Consider the following 25,115-nt stretch of genomic DNA (forward strand, 5'->3'; position numbering starts at 1 on the left):
TTTGGGCCAAAAGCAAAAAGAGAAAGGGGAAGATTATGCAGAATTTCTGGAGGAGGACAATAGGCGTCTGTCTGCTATGCTTGTTATTAAAAGTGTGTGATTAATGGATCCAATTGCATGCTTGTTTGTTGTTGTGTCACGGCGAGAATCGGGCATGGCTAGAACACTCTTGCCACACCTATTGATTTATACAATGCGAGAGCTTGATAAATTATAGGGGGATTTCTCGGCTAATCTTCGGTTCCTTCACTGGCGAGAGCGGGTTGGAATTTAGAAGTTAGCCAAAACGGTTCCTTCACGGGTGACAACGTGTTGGAATCTAGAGGTTAGTTTAGGCTACCTCCTCACAACTTGTAGGATTAACTTGGGTTTGGGCATGTTGATTTGCTTAGGATCTTTAAGACGAGCCTCGCTTGTAGACTACGAGAGTAGATAACTTGCGGTTTGGCACACTCGGGTAGATCACGAGAGTGGCACCGGGGACTTTAGTGCATTTCCTCCATTCACAAGGGATAAAACTTCTTTTCTACTTTTGTTTGACACATGATAGATATTGACCCGATCCATATCCTTACATATGTTGCATCTAATATATCTCTCTTCATTTGTTGTTTTTATTTTTGTTATTTAGTTTTGTTTGCTATAACCATGTTATGACCGAACTAGCTTCACAAGAATCAATCCGAGTTAGTGCTTGACCAACCATTCCCTGTGGATCGATAACCCCGGAATACTCCGGGTATTTGCGTGTACCTAAAAGCTACAACCATAGATCCTATGGCCCAAGGAAAGCGAATCATTTTGCCATCGAGTTTTACTGGAGGCGCAAGATATATGGTTCAGAATTACCAAGATGCGATGACAATTTGCAGATGGATTGGGTATCCAAGTCTTTTTATTACATTCACATGTAACCCCAAGTGGCCGGAGATTGAAAGATTTTTACAAGCAAGGAGATTCAAGTGGCCGGAGATTGAAAGATTTTTACAAGCAAGGAGATTGAAGGCTGAAGATAGGCCAAGATTTTTACAAGCAAGGAGATTGAAGGCTGAAGATAGGCCATATATTATATATTGTGTTTTTAAGATGAAGTTAAATGCACTTATAAAAGAGCTTCGGAAAGATAACATTTTTGGATCTGTTTTAGCAGGTATTTTTTTAAAAAATATTTTACCTTTAAATTATCTATAAATTATAATTACAAAAAGATTAACCTGCCATTTCTTTTTCCTTTCAGTTATCTACACAATTGAATTCCAAAAAAGGGGGTTACCACATGCTCACATATTACTATTTCTGGCCAAAAGTCATTCTACTTCGACTCCGAGAGATATTGACATGATGATATCAGCTGAGGTACCAAGTGACTTGTGTGATCCTGAGTATTACAAAGCTGTAGAAGAATTTATGATGCACGGACCCTGTGGTTCAGTGAGGAAGAGTTCACCTTGCATGGTGAATGGTAGATGCTCTAAATTCTACCCAAAGAAATTTGTTGAGAAGTCCACTTTGGATGAAGATGGCTACCCTATTTATCGTAGGAGCGATAATGGGCGTACCATAACAAAGAATGGCATTGAGCTTGATAGTAGATATGTTGTTCCACACAACAGGTATTTGTTGCTGAAGTATAGGGCGCATATTAATGTTGAATGGTGTAATCAGTCCCGATCAATTAAATACTTATTCAAGTACGTCAACAAAGGCAACGACAGGGTTACAGCTGAATTCTACAATAGTGTGGCAGAAGAAGGTACTGGAAAGGAGATAGATGAAATAAAGATGTATTATGATTGTAGGTATATTTCACCATGTGAGGCCGCTTGGAGGATATTTGCATTTGATATACAATTTAGGAATCCTTCTGTTGAGCGATTGAGTTTTCATCTACCAAATGAGCAATCTATCATATTTGATGATGATGATGTGGTCGATGATGTTGTCAATCGTCCAACAGTCGCACACAGTATGTTCACTGCATGGTTTGAGGCTAACCTCAAATACACCCAGGGCCGACAATTGACGTATGCAAAAATGCCAACGAAATTTGTTTGGAAAAAAGATAAAAGAGAATGGAATCCTAGGCAAAGGAAGTGGGCAATCGGTTGTATTTTCTATGTTCCACCCAATTGTGGCGAACTCTTTTATCTTAGATGTCTTCTAAACATGGTTCGTGGACCGACTTGCTTTGATGATATCAAAACGGTGGATGGTGTGCAATATAATTCATTTAGAGATGCATGTTATGCACGTGGTTTAATTGAGGATGATAAAGAATATGTTGATGCAATAACTGAAGCAGCATTGTGGTCTTCTTCCCATTCTTTGAGGAAATTGTTTGTTACATTATTGACCTCAAACTCAATGGCCAAGCCAGAAAATGTATGGGAAGTTGTTCGGCAGTACCTATCAGACGATGCTGAATTCAATACTAGAAGAAATTTAAATATTCCAGGTATAAATTTCACAACACAATATTATTTTTTTAATCAAATTTTATTTTATATCTCTAAATCAATTCTTTTTATACCCTTTATAGATTTAATCCTCAATGAAGCCCAAAAATACAATTTTGCTTTGATTGAAGTTGAAAAGTTGTTGAATACTTGGAACAAGTCATTAGCAGATTATCCACCCATGCCAATACCAGATAGAAGTAATGACTGGTTTTTAGGTAATCTGTTGTTGTACGAGGAAATGGCGTATGACCGAGAAGCTTTAAAACAAGAACATGAAAGTTTGGTTTCAAAACTAACTGATGAACAGTTATCAATCTACAAAAAAGTTATTCAAGATGTTCAATCAAATAAAGGTGGGTTGTTCTTTGTTTACGGATATGGTGGCACAGGGAAAACATTTTTATGGAGGACAATGTCAGCTGCTTTAAGATCCAAGGGTGAAGTTGTTTTAAATGTGGCATCAAGCGGTATAGCTTGTTTTGAAGCATTAGATAAAACAATGAGAGACTTAATGCGTTTCTCAAATTCAAAAAGTTCATAAATGACATTTGGTGGAAAAACAGTTGTCCTCGGTGGTGATTTTAGACAAATACTTCCGATTATTCCGAAAGGCACAAGACAAGATATAGTACAAGCCAGTATTAATTCGTCTTACTTGTGGAACAATTGTGAAGTTCTTCGTTTAACCAAGAATTTGCGTTTGCGTGGTATTACAATTGGAGAAGAGGTTGAGGAGTTAGAGACTTTTGCAAATTGGATTGCTGATTTAGGCGATGGAAAGTTAGGTCAAAACAATGACGGTGAGTGCAATATAGTTATTCCGTCTCAGTTTGTATTGCAAAACGAAGGTGACCCCATCAAAGAAATTGTTGATAACACATTTCCTTCGTACTGCAGTGGGGAAATGGATCCTAAACATCTTGAGTCAAGAGCTATATTGGCTCCAACATTAGATGGTGTTGATCATGTCAATGAATACATGAACAATATGAATCAAGCATCTTCTAAGACATATTTGAGTTGTGATTCGGTGTGCAAGTCAGACACAAATGCTAATATGTTATCTGAAGTACACACCACTGAATTTCTTAATAGTTTGAGGTGTTCAGGTGTCCCAAACCATTCATTAACATTAAAGGTTGGATATCCAATTATGCTTTTGAGGAATATAGACCACTCATTGGGCCTTTGTAACGGCACACGGTTGATCGTTACAAAATTAGGCAACCATGTGATCGAAGCTCAAATCCTATGTGTAAACAATGCAGGTACAAATGTTCTTATCCCACGATTGGCATTGACTCCTTCAGACCCAAGACTTCCTTTTAAATTTCAAAGGAAGCAATTTCCAGTTATGTTGTCATAAGCAATGACAATCAACAAGAGTCAAGGATAGACGTTATCACATGTCGGACTTTTACTAAAAAAGCCCGTCTTTAACCATGGCCAATTATATGTAGCAGTTTCGAGGGTTAGTAATCCCGATGGTCTTAAGGTTTTAATATGTGGAGAATCTAGAGGCTTTTTGAACACTACACAAAATGTCGTTTACAAAGAAATTTTTAATAATTTGTAATTTTATTTTACTTCTAATTTGAACAAGTTTTTATATTATTTTTATTGACCGTATCTTAAGCATTTTATATATTTTAATTATACTATAACTATATAGCCGTGCATCGCACGAGTGACTTACTAGTTATTATTATAGACGTATAGTTATGTCTGGAAGAAACGTACCGTTACTAGTAATTAATCCAGGATCATATATTGACCGTCATAGACGGGTGGGCCCACCCCGTAACTGCCTTCAGTTCCCTCACCACATCTTCCGGTCACCAAAACACTCAGAGCTCTTCGCATCATAATAATTAGTAACATTCCATCATCTCCATCTCTCCCTATCATAATAATTAGTAGCATTCCATCACCCTCCCTCTCACAATCACTCTTTTTTCGCGTCAGTTTACGAAATCAGTTAATCCGCGACGTCTTCAGCCATGGCTGCCGACGGGATCTCGAAACTCAGCATTGACGGTGACGAGTGGGCTTCGTCTGCTCCAAATCTTCGGAGTAACCTATCTCTTCTCTCCCCTCAACAGGTAGGTGCTCTCTTGTTTCTTTTTGTTTTCGATGATCGATCCGAGATCGATGCGCGCGGCAAGTTCGTATTGAATCTTGTCTGTTTAGGTAGAACTTGCGAAGATCTTGTTGGAGGCGGGGCAGAGTCATCTCTTTCAGCAATGGCCCCAGCCCGGTGTTGATGACAACGAGAAGCGGGCCTTTTTTGATCAGGTGCGTTCTAGCAATTTCAAGATAGTTTTCATTGTCTTTGAAATTTATTTCGCAGATGACTGTTTTTACACCTGTAAGGAAGAATTTGATTTGATTTGATGAATTGGAACCGATCAAATATTTATTTGGAAATTATTGTCATTTCTTGAACCTTTAATATGGTATAGTCAACATTTCAATTTTAAGCATCTAAGGCTGTTTTTGTTTCAGGTTGCCAAACTTAATTCAAGTTACCCTGGGGGTCTGGCATCATATATTAAAACTGCCAGGGAACTATTGGCTGATTCCAAAGCTGGGAACAACCCGTATGATGGTTTTACACCTTCTGTAAGCCTTTAGGCTCTCAACAACTTATAACTGATCTTGTAGATTATTTCTTCAGAATTAACATATGAAAATGGGAAGTATAATCAGAGGCATGTATTCTTTAATTAGATTTATCTAGTTTGTTCATAAAGTGGTGTTAACAAAACATGATTAGAACTAACAAAGAAACATCAGATTGAAACTATTGCAGTATTCCAGTCTAGGTCAGGAGTTCACTGTAATTTTTTGGGGTACATTTTGTTATATCCTTGGTGACTAGTTTCAGGAAGCAGTATTTCATTCTCTACCCTTTTAATTTAGTTACTCCAATTTGGTAATTCTTTAGTGAAAACACTCCAATTTATTATCCTTGGTGACTAGTTTCAGGAAGCAGTATTTCATTCACTACCCTTTTAATTTAGTTACTCCAATTTAATAACACTATCTTCTACAGTGCTTTAGTTTTGTATTGAATACCATTTTAAAGAGTTCTTCGTGGTAGCAAAACAGAAGATTTCTGCACGTTCTGCTGATCTAAGCATGTAATTTTGTACTTTGGGTTGATAAAGTGTACTGTACAATTTATACTGGTATTGTAGCTGTGTAATAAGGAGGAGTGACATTCAAGATATGAAATTGGAACCAGAGATCAGGAACTCTCAAATGGAAGTGATGAAAATTTCATTAGAAAAATGCACATTCTATCAGCATGATGCCACACTTTCAAAAATAGTTTCCTTCTTGTGTGCACATGATCACTGATTAGGAGTTAAAGCTCAGAATACAAAATAGACATTGCAATCCTAATGCAAAAATACTGCTGAAATTTTCAGAATGTTAAGGAAATTAATGTATTAGTTTGGTCAAAGTGAATATGAACTCCAAGTAGCTTATGAAACCTTCATTTTGGAATAGATTAATGTGGGTTAAATTGTTATTATTAGCAAATTTGTTCTCATCCTTCTGCTTTTGCCAAATGTACGGGCTTTTGTGAAACCTTGTAAATTGAATTTTTATTCATTTCTTTTCATTCTTTTTGGTGACCAATGGTCAAGGGCCAGTAAAAATTGGTTTTTATGTGTTGATCAAGTCTATCATGCATGAGCTGTATAATTATGTCTCAATCTAAATGAATGTGTAAAAAAATTTCAGGTTCCATCTGGGGAAAATCTGACCTATGGTGATGAGAGCTTTGTTAAATTTGAGGAGGCTGGTATTAAAGAAGCACGGAAAGCTGCCTTTGTTCTTGTTGCCGGGGGACTTGGAGAACGTCTTGGATACAATGGAATAAAGGTAAAACTGTCCACTTCCATTTTCAGATGCCCTGTTGTTTTATGTTCAGTGTGCAATCATTATATTCTCTTTGTTTTAAGTCTCTGGTGCATATCAAAGTAGCAGTTGCAACAAAAGGAATTGTCTCATATGATTGCATATTCCTTTCAATTTTATAACAATACATACCACTTTCAGGTGGCTCTCCCTCAAGAAACTACCACTGGGACTTGTTTCTTACAGCACTATATCGAATCTGTTTTAGCTCTACAAGAGGCTAGCTGTAAACTATCACAAGGTTTAAATTTACTTAGCCTTTTTTTAGATTAGACTTATATTTGTCCGAATTATGTGAATTAATTTTCTGCTAGCAAATTAGATCTTTAGTGTTATGTAGCTATTAAATTAAATTTAGGGTCCGTTTCTGGATTTTTCAGTGTTTGGATACTCAAGGAAAATGAAGTCAAAAGGAAAATATTCATTCTGGTCAACACAAGAAAGGCCCAATTTGGCGGAAAATGTCTTCCTAGTTTTTTGAAGACATATTTCGAATTCTTTATTTTCCATCTCTCTTTCCTCTCTTCTTTTTTAAGTTCGTTTCTGGATTATTATTATTACCACCACCACCACCACTAACACCATTACTACCACCACCACCACCACCACCACCACCACCACTGAAACCATTACTACCACCACCACCATCATCACCAACACCAACACCACTACTACCACACCACCATCACCACCACATATTATTATTATTATTATTATTATTCTTTTAACAAATAATATGTTCATTTTCAGAAAAATTGCAATTTCTTAACTTTTAGCCAAATACAAAAAAAATAGTTATTTGACATTCAACCAAATACCAGAAAACTAAAATGCTTTCCCAAAAATGAGTCATTTTCTGGATAACATTTTCCAGGTTTCTAAATAGATCCTTAATTATGTAAAGCTAAAGCCTTGGGCACATACAAGAGCCCCCTACATCTGAACCTGTATAAATAATGGAGTGATAGCGTAAATCAAAGATGAACTTTTTAAGTGGCAGTTTGTAATGCTTTTGTATGAATACTGTTGAAACATGGGAATAGCAGCATTCATGAACTTATATGTATATGGCAATAAATACTGTGTTACTTATCCTTGAAGACTGAAAAACAAGGTTTCTTATATTGTCTAAATTCTAAAGCTGTCTGGCAAGGAAATAAACTATTCAAAGAACTTCAGATTTTAAGGCCACAATTTCATTTGTTTTGTGAGAATGACTCTTAAGTGTACAAAATGTATTTGGTTTTGAAGACTAAGTGCTTGCCATCTTCATGCTAAACAAATTATTAGAAATAAAATAGTTATATCTTCAACATTTATGTTAACTCAATGAAGTATATTATACAGGTTACTGATTCTCTCTCTTATTATTATTATTATTATTTTTTAAATGGCCATGAAATTGTCAATATTACCTGCTTATCTTTTGTATTTCAATTTCTAATGGGGATGAATGTAGTTTTAATTTTCCTCACCTATATTGCAATTGTTTAGTTGTTTACTTGCTTCAATAACGATGACAAAGGGAAGCTATTCTTCTCTAAACATGTGAATCTCTCCCTTTAATGAAGGTAGAGGTTTGGATTAAACACACTGCTTTTATTGGCTGCTAATGTCTTGATTTTATAATATTAGGTGAAAGCCCAGTCGATATCCCTTTCGTTATAATGACTTCAGATGACACACATTCACGAACTGCAGAACTGTTAGAGTCAAATGCATATTTTGGCATGAAACCAACCCAAGTCAAACTCTTAAAGCAAGTAAGTTACTGATAGTCAATATAGTAGGAGTTTACATAGTGGTATTGTAGTTAACTAAGTGTTACTCCAATTTATTCTAGGAAAAAGTTGCTTGCTTAGAGGATAATGATGCACACCTTGCTGTGGACCCAAACAATAAGTACCGTATCCAGGTGATTCCATTCATCCATTGTATTTGTTTTGTATTATGTTGATTGATCAATACACACTTAATTATTTTTATTTTCTTCTTTTACCCTTCTCCTTTGCTATGTCTCAGACAAAACCTCATGGGCATGGTGATGTTCATTCTCTTCTTTATTCAAGTGGGTTACTTAAAGTATGGTATGTATACAAATTATCTTCCTCTTATTAAATATTCACCTTTAAGTGGATTCTTTGTATTTTCCTCCATCACTTCTTATCACATGCAACAATCTAAATAGAACACATATAGAAATTTCTTATAAGTGGTTGATGTTTCCAGGAAAAAGTCTGCTGTTTTTTTTACTGGAAAACATCTCTGTGATCGAACAGAACTTGGACTCTATCTTCATGAGTCTTACTCTCTTATATACTCTAACTTCAAAATGGAAGTTAATCTTTTAAATTTCCTTTCATATCATTCTGGTATTTATATGGAAGTAGTATATGTAGTTCTAAAATTTTCTTTTGGCAAACTGTTTTTGCCATTAGGCATGCTGCTGGTTTGAGATGGGTCCTGGTTTTTCAAAACACTTGGACTCTATCTTCACAAGTCTTACTCTCTTATATACTCTAACTTCAAAAGTGGAAGTTAATCTTTTAAATTTCCTTTCATATCATTCTGGTATTTATATGATAGTAGTATATGTAGTTCTAAAATTTCCTTTTGGCAAACTGTTTTTGCCATTAGGCATGCTGCTGGTTTGAGATGGGTCCTGTTTTTTCAAGACACCAATGGCCTTCTTTTCAAGGTTGGTGGAAGGTTCTGGTTTGAATTGTTTTGTTTATGATTGAAATTACAATTTGACAAGTGTACCATTTCCAGGCTATTCCAGCATCACTCGGTGTCAGTGCTATAAAACAGTACAATGTCAATTCTCTAGCTGTTCCTCGCAAAGCAAAAGAAGCTATAGGGGGAATTACCAAGCTTACTCACAAGGATGGTAAATATATCCGTGCAAACATACATAGTAACATAGTTGTGTTCATACAATCATATGTATTTATAGCATTTTTATCATTGCAAAAATGAAAGAAAGAGAAAATCAGGCCTATTGCTTGAGGCTCTTGTGCTGTGCAAGCTTTGGTTAATGTTATTTGCAACTCTGCTTATAGATAACATAAGTAGTGAAGAAAACTTATAAATGCTCGTTGGGATGAGGCACCCTGCTTCATGGATTAGTATGGAGACGGCTGCTTAATCGACAATATAAGGAAACATTTTCAGTTTCCTAATAGCATTAGTTCCATACATTGGGTGTTCTTCACATATGGATCATTCTTGAAGTTAATTCATTTTTGTCTAGGAGTGTTTAAATCCTAAACTAAATAATGTATACAATTTGTCACTCATCAATGCAAGTTCAGTGCTTCTGGGATTCTATTATATGGTATGTGTGTTCAAAAAATTTTCAAGTCAAGTGTAACTGTACTAGGCCATTTGGATGATCAATTATTCTTAAGAGTCAAGCTTCTCTTATTTTAAAATTTTCATCCAATATTATGGGTCTATAATCTCCCCCTACTGCTCTCCTCCTTCCCTCATTCTTTCAGATCACTTAGGGTGACTGGTTCTTAACATTACACCTAGTATTATCATACTTGTTTTATATTTCATTTTAGGGAGAACGATGGTGATTAATGTGGAATATAACCAGCTTGACCCGTTGCTTAGAGCCAGTGGACATTCTGATGGTGATGTCAATTGTGAAACGGGATATTCACCTTTCCCTGGGAATATAAATCAGGTATGTACTTGTTAGTATTCTTTAGGTTGTTGCCTCATATAGTCAAGATATAATTGGTAGAAATGCTTTCTCTACCATGTAACTTTTACTTGAGATTGTTCTTTTCTTTCTGTTCACTTGAGTGTACTGATATGTTTTTGGGATGCCATAGAAAATTAAGTTGCATGAGAGTATGTGACTCAATGCTTTAGGTTTATCTATGCCTTTGTCATTTACTAGTGTTTGACAAAGACACTTTGAACGTCTTGATGGTGAATGTCTGCAGTTCAATGTGCATAGTACTGACTGTAGCTAGATTGTATATGGGATCATGCATTTACATGTTTGAGTTATTGCTTTTGTGGCTTGCTGCTGTTGACTAATATGTTTTTGTACTAATCAGTTGATAATCGAGATTGGTCCTTACATTGAGGAGCTCACAAAAACCGGAGGAGCTATAAAAGAGTTTGTTAATCCGAAGTAATTCCTACATCCTTTCCCCTATGTTCTTAATTAAGTCATGCATCAATTCTATGACCTGGGGCTTTTCTGGTCTGTAATTATTAAATGGCATTATGTTGAGGGTATAGAGTCTCTCATTTTCCAGTATACATTAGTTTCAAGTTTTACTACGAGTATATTTGATTGTGTTGCTTTGTTTGTTTGGTACTTCTCTTTACATGGCATGTATGATTGATTGATTTTTGCTACCGGTTTTCCAACACCTCCCCTGTATTCTGACTAGCTATGCTCTTTTTCTCCTTAGGTACAAAGATGCTACTAAAACTGCATTTAAGTCCTCAACTCGACTTGAATGTATGATGCAAGATTATCCTAAAACATTGCCTCCTTCTGCTGAAGTTGGATTTACTGTAAGTGGAAGTTTCTGTTTGATTTTATATGAATATATATACATTGTACTGTTTAGAATCAGAATTATGTCTCTTGTTTCAATTTTCATAATTCAAAATTGATTGTATACTCTAATAGTGCTTCCACAATTTTCATTCTATTATAGAATGAGATTGGACAAATTCATAATTTCTTATGGGAATTTGGTCTTCGAATCTTGAAATGGGACTTGGGCAATGATTTTTTGATGGGAAGGGATTTTGTTATGGCATCAACTTCACCTTGGATTTGGATGTATCACTCTATATTTGTACAGAGTATTTGAATATTGTAAATCAGTGAAGAAAAGTGTTTCTTTTTTTCTTTTTTTGTAGCTAGCTGATACATCTATATTTATACACTTGAGGAACGACATGTTTCCTCAAATTCTGCTGCCTAACATTACTGCTGCTGCTGTCTAACATTACTGCTGGTCTACTGCCTAACTTAACCACTAACATAATAATTAATATTCTATAGACTACAACACTCCCCCTCAAGTTGGAACATAAATGTTGATCATGCCCAACTTGTTACATAAATAAGTTACTCGAGTTCCGTTCAAGGCTTTAGTAAAAAGATCTCCCAATTGTTCAGCAGTCTTCACAAATCCTGTGCTGATCAAGCCTTGTTGAATTTTTTCTCGAATAAAGTGGCAGTCAACCTCAATGTGTTTTGTTCGTTCATGAAAAACTGGGTTTGATGCAATGTGAAGAGCGGCTTGATTATCGCACCACAATTTTGCAGGAGTAGAGGTTTTGTAGCCAATTTCATTCAAGAGTTGGCTTATCCATATTATCTCGCATGTTGATTGTGCCATTGCTCTATACTCAGATTCTGCACTAGAGCGAGAAACAACATTTTGTTTCTTACTCTTCCATGAAATCAGATTTCCTCCAAAGAAAACACAATATCCAGTCATTGATCTTCGATCTTCTTTAGATCCTGCCCAATCAGCATCTGTAAAGCATTCAATCCTGGTATGTCCATTGTTCTTAAACAAGATTCCCTGTCCAGGTGATCCTTTTAAGTAACATAAAATCTGTTCTACTGCAGCCCAATGATTATTTGTAGGGGATGATAAATATTGGCTTACCACACTGACAGGATATGCAATATCTGGACGAGTTACCACCAGATAGTTTAGTTTTCCAACTAGTCTTCTGTACCTTTCTGGATCCTCAAATGGTTCCCCTTCCTTTGTCAGTTGTACATTAGGGTTCATAGGAGTGTTGCATGGTTTAACTCCCAGTTTTCCTGTCTCAGACAATAGATCAAGCACATACTTTCGTTGAGATAGGAATATCCCCTTCTTGCTTCTTGCCACCTCAATGCCCAAGAAATATTTTAGCATTCCTAAGTCTTTTGTCATGAATTGAGAATGAAGAAAAGACTTAAGAGCTGTAATACCTTCATTGTCACTTCCTGTGATAACAATATCATCCACATAAACTACCAATAAAATAACACCTGCTTTAGACCATCTGAAAAACAATGAGTGATCAGATTTTCCTTTTATCATTCCAAACAACTCAATTGCTTGACTAAATTTTCCAAACCATGCACGAGGACTTTGTTTCAAACCATATAGAGATTTCCGGAGTCGACATACCTTTCCATACTCCCCCTGAGCAACAAATCCAGGTGGTTGCTCCATATATACTTCTTCATGAAGGTCCCCATGCAAGAATGCATTCTTGATATCCAATTGATGTAGTGGCCAGTCATAGATAGCTGCCATAGAGATGAGCAGACGAACAGATGTTAATTTAGCAACAGGAGAAAATGTGTCACAATAGTCTACTCCATAGATCTGCGCATATCCTTTTGCAACAAGACGAGCTTTTAGCTTGGCAATAGACCCGTCTGGATTCACTTTGACTGCAAATACCCACTTACATCCAATAGATTTCTTCCCTGTAGGTAAGTCTACCAAATCCCAAGTACCATTCTGGTCTAAAGCATTCATTTCCTCTATCATAGCACTGTTCCAACCAGGATGAGACATTGCCTCTTTTATTGTTTTAGGGAGAGAAATAGAATCAATGGATGTGGTAAAACAGTAGGAAGAGGGTGACAAATGTTTATAAGAGACAAAAGAAGAAATGGGATAGGTACACTGACGTTTACCTTTGCGAACAGCGATGGGAAGCTCTACATTTGTAACTTGATCTGATGACGAAGAGATCGGTGCAGGACATGAGTCTGGTACAAGATCAGGTGTTGCTTCAGATGTAGTATGTATGATAGGAACAGTCTCAGGAACTCGTGGTCTTCGGGAGTAAACTTGTAAAATAGGAGGTGGTGGGTCTGTATGATGGATGAGTTTGTAGATTAGTATATCATCTTCCTTATCTTGAGGAGGACAATTTTGATCAGGAGAAAAAGGTACTTCTTCCAGGAAGGTGACATCTACTGACACAAAATACCTGCCAAGTTGAGGACAATAACATCTATACCCTTTTTGGACACGTGAGTACCCAAGAAAGATACACTTCAAAGATTTTGGGTCCAACTTTGTAACCTGAGGACGAACATCCCTAACAAAACATGTGCAACCAAATATGCGTGGCTCAATGGGAAACAAAGGTTTTGATGGAAAAAGGCTATGGTATGGAGTTTGTCCTTGTAGAACAGTGGATGGCATGCGATTTATTAAAAAACATGCTGTAGCGATAGCATCAGCCCAAAAATGTTTAGGAACTTTCATTTGAAACAATAAAGCTCTTGCAGTTTCGAGTAAATGCCTATTTTTGCGCTCAGCTACACCATTTTGGGATGGTGTGTCCACACAAGAAGATTGATGAAGCATGCCCTTCTGAAGCATATAAGACACAAAAGGATATGAAAAATACTCTTTAGCATTATCACTCCGCAAAATTTTCACAGGTACATTAAACTGAGTTTCAATTTCAACACAAAAGGCACGGAAATGATCAAGCAGTTCAGAACGACTCTTCATGAAATATAACCAAGTCATACGAGAAAAATCATCAACAAATGTAACAAAATACCTATATCCAGTTTTGGACATAACTGGACATGGACCCCAAACATCAGAATGAACAAGTTCAAAAGGTGTACTTGCTCTTTTATTGACTCTCGGACTTAAACTCACACGGTGATGTTTAGCAAATTGACAAGACTCACAATTTAATGAAGACACACTACGAAACTGTGGACAAAGCACTTTTAATAATGAAAGAGATGGGTGACCCAATCGACAATGAGCTTCAAGTGGAGTTACTACTCCTGGACACGCAACTGGTCTTGGTTTCTCTATGTCAAGGATATAGAGGCCCCCGGATTCATGTCCTTTACCAATAATTTTCTTCGTCATGAGATCCTGGAAAAGACAATAATCAGGAAAAAATGTGACGGAGCAATTTAAAGTGCGAGTAAGCTTGCTTACAGAAATCAAATTAAAAGACAGATTTGGTAAACTAAGAACAGATGTCAAAGGAAGTGAGGGGGTTAGAGTGATAGAGCCAGATCCAAGTACTGGTGAAGTAGATCCATCTGCCAAGGTAACAGGGAGACTAGAAGTATGGTTTGTAATTGTTGAGAACAACCTAGAGTTACCTGTCATGTGGTCCGTGGCTCCAGAATCTATCACCCACTTAGAAGATGAAGAAATGAGACAGGTTTGTGGGCTTCCTGTATCTGCAACGGTGGTTGAAGGAGTAGATGAAGACTTTAGACTTTCTTGGTACTTTGAGAATTTTGCAAACTCCTCTGCCGAAATCAGAATGTTTTGAGCTGACACATCACTTGTAGAAGCCACACTAGCATACTGCCTCGCCCTGAGCTGGAACTGTAATTTCCTGCAATCACGTTGCAAGTGTCCTGGTTTATGACAAAAATGGCAAGTGATGCCACTTGGGTTATGCCTTTGAGTGGTTTGATTGTTCCCTTTCTGCGGTGGTCTTGCTGAATTCTGATTTCTGCTGACAAGAGCACTATTCACAGAAATAGTTTGAGAAGTTTCTGTGCGCAATACTCGTGAAAAAGTTTCCTTCAGTGTTGTTATTTCTGGACTTGAAAGAACTTGAGACTTGGCAGTATCAAATTCAGGTGGAAGACCGGCAAGGAAACTCATGATAGCCATTTGCTCCCGTTGCTTTTGTTGTACCTTTACATCCTCATTAAATGGCATTAATTGGTTCAATTCCTCGTATGTTTTCTTAAATTCCATGAAGTAATTTGTGACAGACTTGTCTTGTTTCTCAGCCCGATAAAAGGCTTTACAGACATCAAACATACGAGTAATGTTCCCTTTGCCAGAGTACAAAAACTCAAGATATTCCATCAACTCTTTAACTGTGTCACAATGACTAATTAAATTAATCACATCATTTTCTATTGATTTTCTAATTAACAGAAATAACTGAGCATCTTCCCTAAACCAAATTTTCTTAGCAGCTGCATCTTTTGGTTCATCATCTGTTCTGTGAGCATCTTTATCTATACTAGTTAGATAAAGTTTAATAGTTTTACTCCACTCCATGTAATTAAGACCATTCAGTTTATAGTCTGTGATTTTAGTTGTCACAGGAACTATATCTGAAATCCCAGACTTATTTTCAGCCATAACTTCAAGCAAAAAACTAATTACCCAGTTAAAGCTTTAAAACAAGGTCTCAAACCTGGACCGTGAACTGGAAGCTGAAGGAGGTACTGCGTACTGGAAGCTGACGAAGGTGTATTTCCCGAACAAACTTTGTCCAAACTGAGCCCCAAAATGCGTTGTATGGACTCAGGCGACTACGGGAAACTAATCAGAAAAATTTTCCGATCACCAGAACAGTGTCACGCGTCGGCGCGTGAGATGCTGGCAGACTGTTTCGTCGGCGCGTGAGGGCCACTCGCTGGTCAGATTGTCGCCGGATTTCTCAGACAAGGTCGCCGGAAGGTGGCGAAACTCCCTGGGTGGGTGGTGTCAACAAAGGATCAACAAAATCTGATCCCAATACCTACTGTGAACAGTGTCCGAAACACTGTTGCAGAAAAAAAAATTTCTGGGTACAGAGATTAATACTGCAGCTCTGATACCATGTAAATCAGTGAAGAAAAGTGTTTCTTTTTTTCTTTTTTTGTAGCTAGCTGATACATCTATATTTATACACTTGAGGAACGACATGTTTCCTCAAATTCTGCTGCCTAACATTACTGCTGCTGCTGCCTAACATTACTGCTGCTGCTGTCTAACATTACTGCTGGTCTACTGCCTAACTTAACCACTAACATAATAATTAATATTCTATAGACTACAACAAATATGAATCTTAATGTTTTCTGTTTGATCAATTAGGTGATGGACGTGTGGCTTGCTTATGCACCTGTAAAAAACAACCCTGAAGATGCTTCGAAGGTATGGTTATGATCATAATTCTTTCTCTGTAATGACAAGTATGCTACTTTCAATATCTGTGATTTAAAAGTTACGAAGTACAATTTTTCTGTTTGTTTTTCCAGTCTTCATTATCCATAACAATTGAAATATGATGATGCAAAATATTATATATATATAAGAAACTATGCCATTTGAAGGTTTGTGAAATTCATTTTCAACCCTCTGGGATAATATAAAATAGATTTCCACATCTGAGTTTATCAGTTGTGTTTATCTATTTTATACTTGGCAACTACTACCTCATGGTTATAATTCTTAGCTCTCATAATATTTTAGGCTTGCCAATCAGTACTAAATTCTCCAGTGATTTTGTGTGATGATATTTTCTCCGATTAGTACCTTTTTTTAATAATATTTTCAAATGATTTCCAAATGTGCACTTCAATATTTTCATCTAATAATTATTTCCTTTCTAACTGAAGGTACCAGAGGGGAACCCATACCATAGTGCTACTTCTGGAGAAATGGCCATATATAAAGCACATAGCCTCATTCTGAGAAAGGTCATTTTTCTCTCAAGCCAGATATATTTGTGGATTTGATATTTCTAAAACTGCATTTTCCTTTTGAGTATTGGTGGCAAAAGGGTGTGTCATCATGCAGGTGAGTCAAAATGGGTTGAAGAAATAATTGAGTGGTTCTATGGGACAAATTAACTATTTATTATGTTGAGTGTGGTGGTAATTTGAGTTTTTGTTAACTGCTTTGACCTGTTATAAATTTCCACATCTTATATTCAATGGTTTCAACTTTCAACGATGGGCAGTTTAGACAGGCTGAAATGTGAACTACTACCCAAATTTCCACCAATCCTTTAACTTTTCTTATGATTACTGTTGTCTCAAAGATACACTTGTGGAAAGATTTTATTATGGATGTGACTTACAGTGTTTGCTTTCCACCAATCCTTTTTCTTATGATTTCAGTGTTGTCTCAAAGATACATTTGCGGAAAGAGTGTCACTTAAAGAGTGTTTGGTTTGTTACAGGTTGGTGTCAAGGTAGATGATCCAATTCATCAGGTGTTCAACGGACAACAGGTGGAAGTGTGGCCACGTGTTGTATGGAAGCCTAAATGGGCACTTACTTTCTCAGATGTTAAAAGCAAAGTGAGTGGAAGTAACTCTATTTCACAGAGATCTACTATGGTTCTAAAAGGTAGAAATATCATCCTTGAGGACCTATCGTTGGATGGAGCTCTAGTTATTGATGCAGTTGACAATGCAAAGGTATGTAGGATTGGGTCGGTGGAGTTATTATTGTTGGAAAATTGTCATTCTGATATTGAGATTGGGAATTCTATACATATATATACAAAGCAACACATCCATATCTGTATCGTTGTTGACAGGTTAAAGCTGGAGGTTCAATTGATAACAAAGGATGGGTGATTGAAACTGTTGATTATAAGGATAGTTCAGTGGCTGAAGAAGTGAGGATCAGAGGTTTCAGGTTTAACAAGGTTGAGCAACTTGAGAAAATGTATGATGAGGCCGGGGACTTCTATTTGAACCCTTGAAATGGTTTGGTTTGTGGATCACCCACACCACACCGCACCCATTTTCTTAAAACTGCAAAACCCCCTCTCTCCAAATACTATACTTTGGTGTAGCCTTAGCTTCTATTATTCTTTGATTTGTAGGAGCTGAGGGTTAAGAATATTGTTGATTATTCACACCCTATTACTGTCTTCTTTTCATTTGTTTTTATTTTTCTTTCACACTTGTATCTGATTTTGGTTACGTTCGTTAATCAATCAACGTTGGCTTTCTCTGAGTTGGCTTGGCACTTGTAAATGCTACTGCTACGAAATTGAAGTATGAGGTCTGTATTTAAGTCTGCTATAATATAATAATAATAATAATAATAATATTCCAATTTCCAAGTCGATCATGCTAAAGTTGGAGTATAGATTAATATATAATAATCCAATCAAATCATCAAAAATAAAAATGCTTAGAAGATTTAAAATCCTTTTTAGTGTCCGAATTGAATAAACAATCTTGTATTTCATGTACACTGGTTGCATCGATGTACGTAGTAATTAGAATCAAATCAAAAAATAAGAAGAAAAAAAAATGTCAATGTATATTTTCTTTTCATCTCATATCTTGAATCACAATGGAATAAATAATGTAACATACAACTCAAGGTAAATTACATGTAAAAGATGAATGCTGGACGAAGACAGCGCCAGGGGAGCTAAAGTCCTTGATAGAGAAAGCGGATTAAAATTTGTATTGAGCTGAGCTTGACAGTCTTGTTCGCCTATTACCGACTACTTTTTGTTGCGGTTAGAGTTGGTGCATGGGAGATGGATGACATGGTGGAGTGTATGACTATATGAGTATGTATGATTATTTATGATACCAACTTATATGGGATGCTTGATTTCGATTAATTCAACAACATGATGTTATCTTCTCCAATTAGGACTTATTCATTTTTTTTTAAAGAGTTATATTTATGAAATTAATTACACATTTTTTGTTTTTATTTTTTAGATAAGGATCAAATATGCTATTCAAATTTTATGGAAAATACAATTAACCAATCAAACTCCAAACAAACCATTGAACTTATAAATGATGCAATACTCTTCCAGTCTTCCACAGCTCATGTAGCGGTAGAGATGAGATGATTATCCAATATCCATACCTATTGGTTGCTTTGTTGCTTTGACAATTTGACTCCTCGTGAGCTGAAATGATTACCCCTCATAACAACAACAATAATGAGTCTTGTTCAAGTACAATAGACTTCCTCTTGTGCGGATGCCCAACTGTCTATAGTATAATTAGCAGGGATATGTGATGCACTACAAAATGTTGGTATCATGGTAACGTTTTAATAATTTTAATGATACGATAGTATATTTAAAAATGTTTGGTGGTGCATTTAGATATGTTTGATGGTGCTTTGTGACCAATACACCGTCATGTATTCCTGACATTTGGTCACACGTTTGCATTTCTTATCAATGCATATGCATTACAAAAGAAAATAAATTCAGTACATTAATTACAAAAAAAAAATGCATTGATTATCGTATCAATACATTACAAAAGAAAATAAATTTAGGGTGTGTTTGGTTGGTGGGTTTAGGCATAGGGAATGGGTATGAAAGTGATTGCTTGTGTTTGGTTGATAGGTTTTGTGAATGGTACTATGGGTTTGGAATACCGCATTAATGAGAAAACTCATACCTTTATTAAATAAAGGGTTTCATTTCCCTTACTCATTTCTTTCTCAACTATTAATAATCATTCATATTCCACCCAACTATCAAACATGCTAAATACTTTTACCAAAACCCATTATCATTACCAAGTATTTGATACCCATTCCGATTCCGATTCCCATGTGCGAACCAAACGCACCCTTAGTACATTACGAACAAAAATAAAAGTGAACTATAAAGATATACTTCTCCCAAAGATATACTTATCTAACTAGGTGAAATTAAAGTTTGTATAGACCACCACCCTTTAAAATATGTTTCACTTTTAGATAATACAAAATAATGCTAATCATCAGCACAAATATATATATATATATATATAGAGATGGTCCATAATCAGGTGAGAACCATATCCCAGTTGAGAATCTGCGGACAAATTCAAACCACTGATTTAGTAGATTTAATTTGACGATTCAAACTAAACAAAACTTTGTAATATTTATGAAAGAGACCCCGCTCATTTTAAAAATTTCATAAGAAACACTCTATTATGAAATAATATTACATTTTACTGTATAAGTATTATATTTTCATTTTGATTTAACCCGTCTCAGGTGCTATTCTGTGTCTTTTTCCCATTAATGTGCTAGAGTATTTATTTAAGTTATTGTAGGTAGCATTAGAATGCTACACAAAACAATATACATACCAAGTCCACACAAGTAAGAATTTTTGGATGTCCACATTTCACGAACATCCTCAAAATTTGGTTTGGTTGACCTTTATCACTCTCTACCTACCATTGTCTAGCATTTGCGTTTCCACAGCTTCAATTGACCAAACAAATGAATTTTTTAATGTCCCATTTCCTCTTATCTCCTTCCTCTTCTTCCTCCATCATTCCACCTTTGCCTTTGGCTGGTAAATGCTTACGATCCCCGGAAAGAAGAAGAGAGAAGGCCACTCTAACAAAGCTCACACCTTCTTCTTTCCATCAACCCATAAAATTTAAAATAAGGAAGAAGAGAAAAGATCGAATCTTTTCTTATTTAATATATATAATCTGTTGAATTCATTAAAAAAACAAAAGTACAAGATGAATGACTTATTCTCTAGCTCCTCGTTTAAAAAATACCAGGACCTTAAGAAACAGGTCGAGATAGACGACATGGAAGCCGGCACGGCGGCGGGCGGCGGCGGCGAAAACGAGACTGTGGATCTTGACAAATTTTTCGAAGACGTGGAGAACGTGAAGCGCGACATGAAGGGCGTGGAATCACTGCACAAGAGTTTGCAGGAGGCGAACGAGGAGTGTAAGACGGCCCACAACGCCAAAACCATGAAGGATTTGCGGTCCAGAATGGACGCCGACGTTTCCAAGGTGCTGAAACACGTGAAGGTGATTAAGGGAAAGCTGGAAGCCCTCGAACGGTCCAACGCGGCGTCCCGCCAAGTCCAGGGCTGCGGACCGGGCTCATCCGCGGACCGTACCAGAACCGCCGTGGTTAGCGGGTTAGGCAAGAAGCTAAAAGACATGATGGACGACTTCCAGAACCTTCGGGCGAAGATGAACTCCGAGTACAAGGAAACGGTGGCGAGGCGTTACTACACCGTCACCGGGGAGCAGCCGGACGACGACTTGATCGACAATTTAATTTCCAGCGGGGAGAGCGAGTCGTTCCTTCAAAAGGCGATCCAAGAACAAGGGCGCGGCCAGATTCTCGACACCATATCGGAGATTCAAGAACGGCACGACGCGGTGAAAGAAATTGAAAAAAACCTAATCGAGCTTCACCAGATCTTCCTGGACATGGCGGCGCTGGTGGAGGCGCAGGGGCAACAACTAAACTCCATCGAGAGCCACGTGGCGCACGCCAGCTCATTCGTCCGCCGTGGAACCGAGCAGCTCCAAGAAGCTCACGAGATTCAGAAAGAGTCCAGAAAATGCACGTGCATCGCCATTATCCTAGTCATTGTTCTCATCATTGTCCTCCTTTTCCCCATCTGGTCCAATCTCTTGATGATTCATTTGAGATAGACTCATAGATTGATTTGATATGATGAATCTAATCTAATCTAATCTCATCTATGCTCGTCGTCTTATATTATGTATTCATCATCTCATCTGAACGAAACAACTGCATATATTATTTACAGGGAATTGAAGTCTCTCAAGCTAAGCTGTGGCTCAGCTCGCAATATCCCAACTGCCTATGCATGCATGCCCTCAAATTTTTTTTTTTTCACAACCCATAAGCAATAAATAAACTATATATTGTTTCTCTATATAGATCCTAACTTGTATATGAATTTTGTAATTCTTATTGTGGAGGGACACATTTAATACACCTAATGCTACAATTCATAGTAAACATTGAATTGACTTATTGTCCTCATAAAATAATATCAAAGTAGCCCACCATTATATATAACTATGATTCTATTCCACAAGTGATTCTACAAGTGACAATTTTTCTTGGGTCAGCTTCCATGTCTCCAAGTGGACGGACAAAAATAGACCCCAAACACCTTGTAGGTTACACCAAAAAGTTGCTACGCTACTATATATATATATATATATATGAAATGATTATTTGAGTGAAAAAAATGTTCTAATATTAAAAGTAATGACTAATATGATTATTTCATTTGAGTAAATCAAGTTGTTAAAAAAATAAGGGGAAATGATGACTCATTTTATAAATATCAAAATTTAAACTTTTATAATGTTATAAAATAGACTTATTTTTTTATTGAGTACAACTAACTCCACTAAGGCTCGAACCCACTCTCATCATCCATGTGAAAGTGTTAATTGAAACACCAGGTGCCACTTGACCACAAGGTCTTTGGCTAAAATAGACTTGTTTTATTTACAAGGGATCTTGTTTTCATTTACTGGGCAATTTGGGCTATGAAATTTTGGATTGGTTTATGAAATTGTTGTCTGCGAATATGATGTGGTTTGGAGTTTATGGAGAGGTTTAATTTGACTTTGTGAATATGGGCCGGAGATAGAAATGGACCGTATGGTACTTGTTTGAGTTAGCCTTTCGAACCTTAACACTTGTAAGTTGTAATCTTTCAATTTTAAATAGTTTTCCTTACTATTTGAACTTCTTCTACTCGAAAGGTAGGCTCTTCCACTATTAGGCCTTTAAAATCTTTCGATATTGAAGTCTTTTACTCTTCGACTCTTCAAAGCTTTGTCTTTGGCTATCCGAAATGTAACCATCCGGTTAAAAATTCGGACCATTCGAATTGAGCGATAAAGTTCCTAAATTTAAGAGATAAAATAAAATGGGGACTAAAATTCTTAATTTTTGATATCATCAAACTCTAAATTACACTTGTTCCTAACAAAGACCTAATTGACTTTTGAGATAAAATTTGATGGTCTATTTAACTATTTTTCCAATTCTTTAGTTCAGGTCATTACTTGTGACAAGGTGAAACCAAATAATAAAAGTATATTATTTTATACAAAAATCATATATTTTCAAATAATGTACTTGATATATATAAATAATATATACTTTTAGTATATAAAAAAATATAATTTTTATTTATGATTCACATGAATATGCTGACCATGGTCCATTGGATAATGATTGTATATTTACATATAAGCTAGTTAGATAGGATTATATGATGGATCTCAAAACTACTTGATATATTGCTCCATGATCCAGAGTTGACGATAGATGACATTCATGCAGAGATTGCAAGTTTGCAACTATGATATATATATATATATATTTATTGTAGTATTGGTGGGATTATTATAATTACAAATAATCTAGGATGATGAGTCTAAAATTAAACTTGATATTGCTCCAGCTGAACGTCCTTGGACTTGAGAGGAACATACTCTCCCAAATAAACCTCAAGATGATTGGACAACGCTGACTTGTCAATGTTCTCATGGTGGTATGACTTACAAACAAAGTATATGACAGTTTGCGTAACCAACCCAAACACAACCAACTTGAACAGTACAAGGAGGCACAACAACCCAAACCCGACCCGGCCCAACATCCCCAAGTGGAAGTGCGGCCCGTCCACAACAAACTTCTTAAAGATTACGTTTACGAGGAAGAGAGCCAAGTGAAGCTTGAGGAAGAACACCACGCCTAAAACCATCTTTCCTTTGAGCAGGTGTTTGCTCTTGGACATGGCCTTAAACCCGTAGGAATCTTCGAGAACGCTGACTGTATTAGCGAGCTGCCAGATGATGGACATGTAGAGTAATCCGACGGTGTACACGGCCACGCCGACCCACAAGGGGATATCTGCGAGGAAGCGGAAGCTGAGGGCGAGGAAAAACCATATCACCAAGGATGCGGTGGCAACGATGTTGTAAACAAAGAAAACGAGGAAAGTGGAGAGGAAAGTGAGCATCAACCGCTTCCAGACCTTGGGGACGACGCTCATGACCTTGCGAAAGGAGAGATCGCGTGCGGTGTAGACGCAGGCGACTGTGTAGACGACGGCGGAGGTGGAGAGGAGGGAGAATACGATGAGGCAGGTGAGGTAAACGAATTTGAAGAGCAGGAGGGCGGCGAAGTCGGAGGTTAGGTGATCAGAGAGGCGCTGATAGCGAGGGGAGCCTGGCTGGGAATTCTCGAGCTGGGACTCGGTGTGAGTTAGGTTTGAGAAGATGAGTTGGGAGACTTCCTTTTGAGCTAAGAAAATGATGGCCAGAGGGAGAACGAGAGATAAGGTGATCTGGCTGAAAATCTTCCTACATCTGTAGATAACCTTGTAGGATTCGATATAGATGTCGAAAAGGCCTAGGAATTGCATCTCTTCTTGCTCTCTATCCATGGCGTCGAGGAGAATGGAGGCCGGCTGCCATGCCCCCCACGGCAGGTAGGTCTTATATAATTGTTTAAACCTGATAAGACGACGACTAAGACTAAGACAGGGTGGACTTTGTATTACGCAAAAAGACAAATATGCCCTTATTAACTTCCTCGTAAACTACCACACCCCCCGGCCTGCATATATATGCCAGTCTTCAATTTGTATTTTTTTTCTATAAAAAAAAAGTCACACTTGTGTGAGATCGTCTCACGGATCTTTATTCGTTAGAGGGGTCGGGTCGGGTCAAAGCATCATGCAAATTTCATATTTATATGTGCAAATCTCATACTTATATGCTCAAATATAACACTAATCAAAAATACAATTTTTGTTACTTATAAGAGAAAAAATAATACATTTTTTATAATAAGTAATGTTGACAAGTGCCTCTCACTTATAAGGGCAAATATAATACTTTTGAGGAAAAATGTAATACTTTTAAATCGAAATGTAAAAGTATTGTATTTTCCCTTAAAAGTATTACATTTACCCTAATAAGTAACAAAAATTTTATTCCTGATTAGTATTACATTTGAGCATATAAGTATGGCATTTGTGCATATAAGTGTTACATTTGCATCTTGACCCGATCCGACTCGACCCGTCTCATGGTGAGACGGTCTCACACAAGTTTTTGCCTAAAAAAAATTATATCAAAGTATAAATATAAGAGAGTATCAGTTAATAGGATAACCACATTCAA

General features: G+C 36.8%; 3 protein-coding genes and 1 pseudogene across 3 annotated transcripts; 3 read left to right on the top strand and 1 right to left on the bottom strand.

Annotated features, from left to right (window-relative positions):
- The first annotated feature begins 777 nt into the window (after positions 1-777).
- LOC116012831 lies at positions 778-4,263 on the top strand (annotated as a pseudogene).
- A 42-nt stretch (positions 4,264-4,305) lies between these two features.
- On the top strand, positions 4,306-18,141 carry LOC116014919 (UDP-sugar pyrophosphorylase). Its single transcript, XM_031254883.1, has 17 exons — positions 4,306-4,561; positions 4,650-4,754; positions 4,965-5,081; positions 6,213-6,353; positions 6,531-6,630; positions 8,025-8,152; positions 8,233-8,304; positions 8,412-8,476; positions 9,027-9,087; positions 9,162-9,279; positions 9,959-10,083; positions 10,466-10,542; positions 10,829-10,934; positions 16,265-16,324; positions 16,789-16,869; positions 17,355-17,594; positions 17,717-18,141. Exons 1-17 carry the CDS (start codon positions 4,460-4,462, stop codon positions 17,882-17,884), a joined length of 1,866 nt encoding a protein of 621 aa, XP_031110743.1. The 5' UTR covers positions 4,306-4,459; the 3' UTR covers positions 17,885-18,141.
- A 2,332-nt stretch (positions 18,142-20,473) lies between these two features.
- Positions 20,474-21,789, top strand: LOC116000067 (syntaxin-124-like). Its single transcript, XM_031240086.1, has one exon. The coding sequence runs from the start codon at positions 20,643-20,645 to the stop codon at positions 21,582-21,584; it is 942 nt and encodes a 313-aa protein (XP_031095946.1). The 5' UTR covers positions 20,474-20,642; the 3' UTR covers positions 21,585-21,789.
- A 1,409-nt stretch (positions 21,790-23,198) lies between these two features.
- Positions 23,199-24,424, bottom strand: LOC116018765. Its single transcript, XM_031258754.1, has one exon. It carries the CDS (start codon positions 24,371-24,373, stop codon positions 23,366-23,368), a length of 1,008 nt encoding a protein of 335 aa, XP_031114614.1. The 5' UTR covers positions 24,374-24,424; the 3' UTR covers positions 23,199-23,365.
- Positions 24,425-25,115: the final 691 nt, after the last annotated feature.

This window comes from Ipomoea triloba, chromosome 1 (genome assembly GCF_003576645.1).
Source record: "Ipomoea triloba cultivar NCNSP0323 chromosome 1, ASM357664v1".
In the NCBI taxonomy this organism is placed as follows: domain Eukaryota; kingdom Viridiplantae; phylum Streptophyta; class Magnoliopsida; order Solanales; family Convolvulaceae; genus Ipomoea; species Ipomoea triloba.